This window comes from Hibiscus syriacus, unplaced genomic scaffold (assembly GCF_006381635.1).
Source record: "Hibiscus syriacus cultivar Baekdansim isolate YM2019G1 unplaced genomic scaffold, ASM638163v2 tig00110858_pilon, whole genome shotgun sequence".
NCBI classification, from domain to species: Eukaryota; Viridiplantae; Streptophyta; class Magnoliopsida; order Malvales; family Malvaceae; genus Hibiscus; species Hibiscus syriacus.
This window is the reverse complement of record NW_024062890.1, coordinates 587,978-594,523: the sequence shown is the minus strand read 5'-3', so window position 1 is coordinate 594,523 and position 6,546 is coordinate 587,978. Positions and strand designations below refer to the sequence as shown.

Genomic DNA, 6,546 nt, shown 5'->3' with positions numbered 1-6,546 from the left:
ATATAACTTGGCTTAATTTTTAATCTAACGTCAATTTAGTTGGTAGTCCTACAAATATATTAATAATATAAACTGAAACCACCAGATGATATAAAATAATGCAAAACAAAAGAGAACCTCATACTTGAGGTAGCATCATCCAAGTCTATCAAACCAATATATTAACTATTACAAACAAAAAATAAAGCCTACATCTCCATTCTATTTGAACAGAACTGATACATAAAATATATACCAATAAAATTAATAGTAACACCATTTCACCCCAGGGGAGATTTCCATTTCATCAAAATCATTCCAAACAACTGAAGTTCTTTTCCTCTTTCTCCCGACAACTGGTTCTTCATGTTCATTTTCTTGATTGTTAGCTTCTACTTGAGTTAAATCTGCAGGAACTTGTACATTCACCTCATTATCATTTGTATGAGTGAATGCTATTGGTTCACTAATTTCCAAGGGAGAAGGCATCTACTATACATAGTAAAAATATGAATTAAAACATGACACAACATAGGACAACAACAAGAGGAACCATTAAAATTGATGTCCCAAAACTACATTGCATCTGTAATGAAAAAGCTATCTAAATATAATAGTTATAATGGCATGTAAAAAAGTATTGATAGAAATCATATATCACCAAGTAACAAAAAAAACCAACGTGAACATGCCTAAATCAAGACTCATAATGAAACTTGTTAAAGGAATAAGAAGATGAAAGAAAAAATGGCAAGGTTTTGAAGTTTTACCTCTATCAAAGCTTGAAGTGAAAAGGATACGATTTTTGTTTGCTCTGTAATTTTTATTAGTTGTGTACTCTATTTTACTTCGCCATGGTACTTTCTTTCGCTTTCAAGTTTTCTGTTTGGTTTCTGAGAAAATTATTTGCAAGAGAATAACTATAATGTTTTTGCTTTCTTGATTCCAGATTATCCCAGAGAAAAACCGCCGTGAGACCTCCAAGTACCTCTTCCAAGGTAACTAAATCAAATAAAAAAATCCCATATCCATTTCGAATTTCCTTCATTATATTTGGATTTTAATATGGGTTTTTTTGTAAAAACAGAGGGTGATTGCTATGCAAAGAAGATTACAACTTGGCTAAGCACCCAGAAATTGATGTTCCGAATCTTCAAGTAATAAAGCTGATGCAAAGCTTCAAATCTAAGGAATACATGCGAGAAACATTCACTTGTATGCATTATTACTGGTACATTACCAATGAATTGTAATGGTTGCCTCATATTGTTGTTTTCTAGGTGCCAGACCATGGGTCTCGTAGAGCAAGGCATGGGCAGATATGGGCACAATGTGGGTCTTGCTCGGGGTGCTGGAATTGGCAAGACCAATGCAGCTTAATTAATTAGCTGTTGGTGTTCTTCACGTGGGACCATGGGTGGCTGGATGGGGAGTTGAACCTTTATCTGCTCGTGGGTGGTGCTTGGGCAGCAGGGTATGGCCTTTTTGCATTTTAAAATAATTTATGTAATATATTTTTTTGGGTAAAATATTGGTGCGTACAGTATATATACATATATATAGGCCGGCCTATCAGACTTATAAGGTTTTTTAATAAGCCTAAGTCTGGTCTATTTAATTTAATAGGCTTTTAAAAAAGTCTGAGCCTAACTTTTTTATTAAATAGACCAGTCCAGGCTAGGTTGTAGGCCCCTGTAGGCCGGCCTGGCCTATTCCCACCCCTATTGCTTTGCAAGACTTGCTCTAAATTTTCAGAATCTTCATTTTGTTTCATCTTCTGCTCATGGGCTTGGAGTGAACCCACAAGTTCATTGATCGATATTTGAGACAAATCTTTTGATTCTTTAATTGTCATGACCACGTAATCGAATTTTCTTATCAATGACCGCAAATTTTTTTTCATCACTCTAACATTGTCAAGTGATTCACCATTTCTTTTCATTTCATTTACTATTACTTTTATACAACTAACATAGTCATCAATACTTTCCATATTTTTCATTTTCAACATTTTAAACTCAGCTCTAAGAGATTGTAAGCGTACTTTTTTCGCTTTTTCGGTACCTTGGAGAGTTTTTTGCAAAATGTCCCACGCTTGTTTTGTAGTCTTCGCAACGATTTTTTTTTTCAAATGTAGGTTCATATACTCCTTGAAAAATAAAGAACAACGCCCTTTTATCTTTCTTGTGGGATTCCTTCAGTGCCCTTTTTCTTCATTTGACAAGGGTGTTTCTGCTGCTGCATTTTCCGGTTTGGCGTAATCTTCCTCGATGACATCCCAACAATCTTGGGAACCTAGTAACGCCTTCATTTGGATACTCCAATTGTCATAATTCACCTTTGTCAATCTCGAAATTTGTGGTTGAATCATATTGGTCATCTTTTCCACCACGTTAAACTCAAACCAAACTCTAGATACCACTTGTTGGAAGCGTAGGTGGACACTAGATAATTTTTATAACTCACACATATTAATATGAACCAAAATACAAATACGATACGAACACTAGCTTCGACTAGTTTACAAACACAACCCCGCTATTCAAAGATTTGCTAAGCTTCACTTTCTAACTCTTGTTTTTGTTTTCACTCACTACTTACGTTACATTCATACATGCTAATTACACATATTTATAGGTAAAGAAAACCGCCTTGTAATTGCTTCTAAATTACGTACTTTATAAACGTCTGCCAACTCAATTTGCTACTGCCATACACGTTGATAAGCTTCCTTGCCGTGACAAAATCTGTAGTACATGCCATTTGCTTGCTAATTCACAAATGTTTGCTGCCGTTATTACTTAATTAATAAGCATTGCCACTTCATCATCCATGTGGTGATTAGCATATCCATACATTTCTTAAACTTGCATTGCGTAATAAAATTCCATGTCCATTTTCTTTTAATTGCTGCCATGTCATTTTATGAAGTTTCTAAGAATGCCGACATTAAAAAATCTAGGGAGCACCTCCATAAGTCTTTCCTTTAGCCTTTAATGATTGTTGATTAAGATTCACAAGATGCTTTAACATACTATATGTATAAGTCAAATAATTTGTATCTCCATATCGATGACAGAAAGATTTTGCTTCTTAATTATATTTGTCACTTTTGTCATTTTTGTAATCTCTGCTTCTAGTGAGTTTAAAAAGTCTTAAAAGACAACCTCGTCCACGTCCTTGATCATGATTATGATTATGATCACGTTTATTACCATGACCACAATTGTTAAAATGATATTTATTCTTTTTGTTATAAGATATCACATTCACTTTTGGGAAATGAATAGTTAGTAAGATGAGACTCGTGATTTTTCATTAATAATTCATTGTTTCGCTCAGTTACAAGAAGATAAGATATTAACTTAGAATTATTCTTAAAAAAAATCACGATATTTTATCTACATGACAACATTATTAACGTGAAATGTGGAGTATACTTTTTTTCTAACATTTCTTCATATGTGATATCACAATACAAATTTTTAATTGATATACTATTAAAAGTAAACAAATGAATTAGATCAAATGTTATTATTAATAATTAATCATAATGTAAAGTTTAAGACTAATAATCATCCCTGAACTATAATATATATATATATATATATAATATTATGAAGTGATTACAATGTCATTTAAATTTTTCTTAGTCATTGATAATATATACCTTATAAATATAACTGTTCAAATCTGAAATTTTTGTGGAGAAAAACACAATATTTTATTTTATTATTGAGGTTATTTTTATGATATTAGTTAATATGACTGTCGATTGTATCATATTAGTTGTAAACAGCCGTGAGTTTTAAGATTTGCTTGCCAGCCAGCCCAACAGCCAAGGACATGAAAGGGAGTATATTAAATATTTATGAGATAGGTGACTCACAGTTCTTATCTGATATGCACAACAGTTCAATTGTATTGTTTCTTTCACATTTTACACCTATTTCTAATCCAAAATACCATATATATCTATTTCTAATCCAAAATACCATATATACCATGATATATTATTAATGTGAAGAAAAGGGATAATTTAAAAAAAATTAAGGGGTACATTTTAGCTCTTGAATCCCACATTGATAAGAAACAAATGTTAACACTCCAGTTATGTCTATAAAAACTAAAATTAATGGTCTTTACAATTTATGAAATTAAATTATATTTTTTGTCTCCATAATTAAATTTTTTAAAGACATGTTTTATTAAATGCATTTATATTGTCATTTGCCACATCATTTGAAGGTGCTTCCTACAAAATAGTAGAAGCTGCTTCTTGTAAAATGTGTATATGCTTATGTGACGACAAAATTTGTTTGTGAAATTAATTGATTTTGGGGGTTAGATAAAAAAAAGTAATGGGGTTGGACAGGTTGATTGTTATTATAGTTGTTGCAGTTATAGCATGTGGAAGCAGAGCCGTCAATGTTAGTTTCGACAAGAATTATCACGTTACATGGGGAAACTATCATGTGAAATATGTAAATCAGGGAACTGAAATCGATGTATCGATGGATAAAGCTTCAGGTATTATTTATTAGATTAACATCACATTTATGTCATTACGTTTGAATTCATACATATATGTAATAGAACTGTATTATAATATGTTTTCTTTTATTCAACATGTCATAGGGGCTGGGTTTGAATCGAAAGTGGAATATGCTTCGGGGTTTTTCCAGATAAAAATGAAGCTACCCCAGAAGGATTTTTCTGGAGTTGTTGTGGATTTTTATGTATGTTATCTTTGGCTCTATAACCAGTGTTTGTGTGTGTTATTCAATGAAAACTTCGATGGGTTGATGAATAATATTGTATGCATGCAGTTGACATCGGATATAGATAACAAAGGAGGAAACCATGACGAGCTGGATTTCGAGTTTTTAGGTAGCGACGGGCCACCTTTTACGCTGCAGACGAACGTTTTCGCCAATGACGGCGGAGGCAGAGAGCAAAGGATTCATCTCTGGTTTGATCCCACTTCTGGTTTCCATACCTATGGAATTCTCTGGAACCAACACCAAATAGTGTAAGTAAAACGGAGGTGTTCATGAGTCCGATCGAATAAATCATTCAAAGTTCGGAGCAACTCGATAAATCGTTCGGATAACGGAACCATCAGGTGAAGGACGTAATTCTTGTTGATCGAATTTGCAGGTTTTACGTGGACGATACACCCATACGGGTATTCAAGAACAACACAGACATCGGGGTGAGTTATCCATCACAACAGTTGGTGGTTCAGGGCAGCATATGGAATGGAGAAGCTTGGGCATCGGGTGGAAAGAAAATCGATTGGAGTAAAGCACCATTTGTTGCTAGTTATCAAGGCTTTGATGTGACTGCGTGCCAATTCCAGGGCACTGCTAACAAAAATGTGTGCTACATTTCTAACTCAACTCAGTGGTGGAATGGGGATAAATACCTCCAACTTGACCCATATCAGAACCAGGCTTTACAGCGTACTAGAACCCAATACATGTACGAAGACTATTGTACTTCTAAAACTGCTAGTATGCATAAAGAATGTAGTATTAATAACAGTACACATGGATGGGTCGAGGAGGTTGGACGGAGACAGATGTTCCTTTAAAAATTTTAAATTATCATATATTTTTAGATACTTTTTGTGCATTTTTTATTGATAACTTATTTCTGCATCTAAAATTTTATAAGTTGTCCCTAACATAAAATCTTACTTCCTTCTTTGAACGTACATGATATGATTAAGATAGGTGTAAATACATGAATGTACACTTATAAATATGAAATAAGGGAACAAATAGTTTTCTAAATTAGATTGTTTTATATACAAGATATAACAAATTATTGGTACATGTATGGCATTCCTGTCTTCCCTTGTTTATAAAGGTATATTATAATTTAGTGAAGAAATATATTTTTAAAATTTTATACAATAAAGAATTGATAGAATAATAAAGAATTTAAATAAAAGAATTATATTTATTTTTTATTAAATTTGCGTCGAGTTTACATATATTTTTAATATTTTATCACACCAGCCGTTGTGCTTTAATGCTCCGTCTGTCAGATATCTGCTCACCGGTGAAGGAGCTTTTAGCTCTCTTAACTTTCCATTCCATTTTTTTTTTCTTTATTATAGGGCGAATACAAAGTAGTATCTGTTCAAAGACTCTCAATCATTTGACATTGAACGCTCATATCTATTCTATATTGCATACATGGTGCTCGAACCCAGGACCTCTTGTGTCAAAAAGCACGTTACATGCTAGTAGGTTCTTGATGGGAACAGGGAATGAGAGGGGTGCCATTGCTATTTCACTAAAATCTACACACGCTGAGGATGTCTTGGGTGTTACTAATGCCAAGGATGGAAGTTGTGAACTGCAAGTCGATGTTTTTCAAGTTGTCCCTTGGTATGTTAAGGTCTATTTCCATTCTCTGCGAGTGTGTTGATCAACAACATAGGGTTGTTTCAGAGATTATTAAGAAGATACATGTTTCACCTTCCAAAGATAAAATGTCTCCTGGTGGGATGGGGGTAATTCTGAAACCCCCTTACAGAGTGAACACTGATGCTTT

General features: G+C 33.4%; 1 protein-coding gene across 1 annotated transcript; it reads left to right on the top strand.

The window, feature by feature from the left end:
• Nucleotides 1-4,340: 4,340 nt before the first annotated feature.
• Nucleotides 4,341-5,575, top strand: LOC120143588 (xyloglucan endotransglucosylase/hydrolase protein 2-like). Its single transcript, XM_039157891.1, has 4 exons — nt 4,341-4,509; nt 4,618-4,718; nt 4,809-5,011; nt 5,140-5,575. Exons 1-4 carry the CDS (start codon nt 4,341-4,343, stop codon nt 5,573-5,575), a joined length of 909 nt encoding a protein of 302 aa, XP_039013822.1.
• The last annotated feature ends 971 nt before the right edge of the window (nt 5,576-6,546 follow it).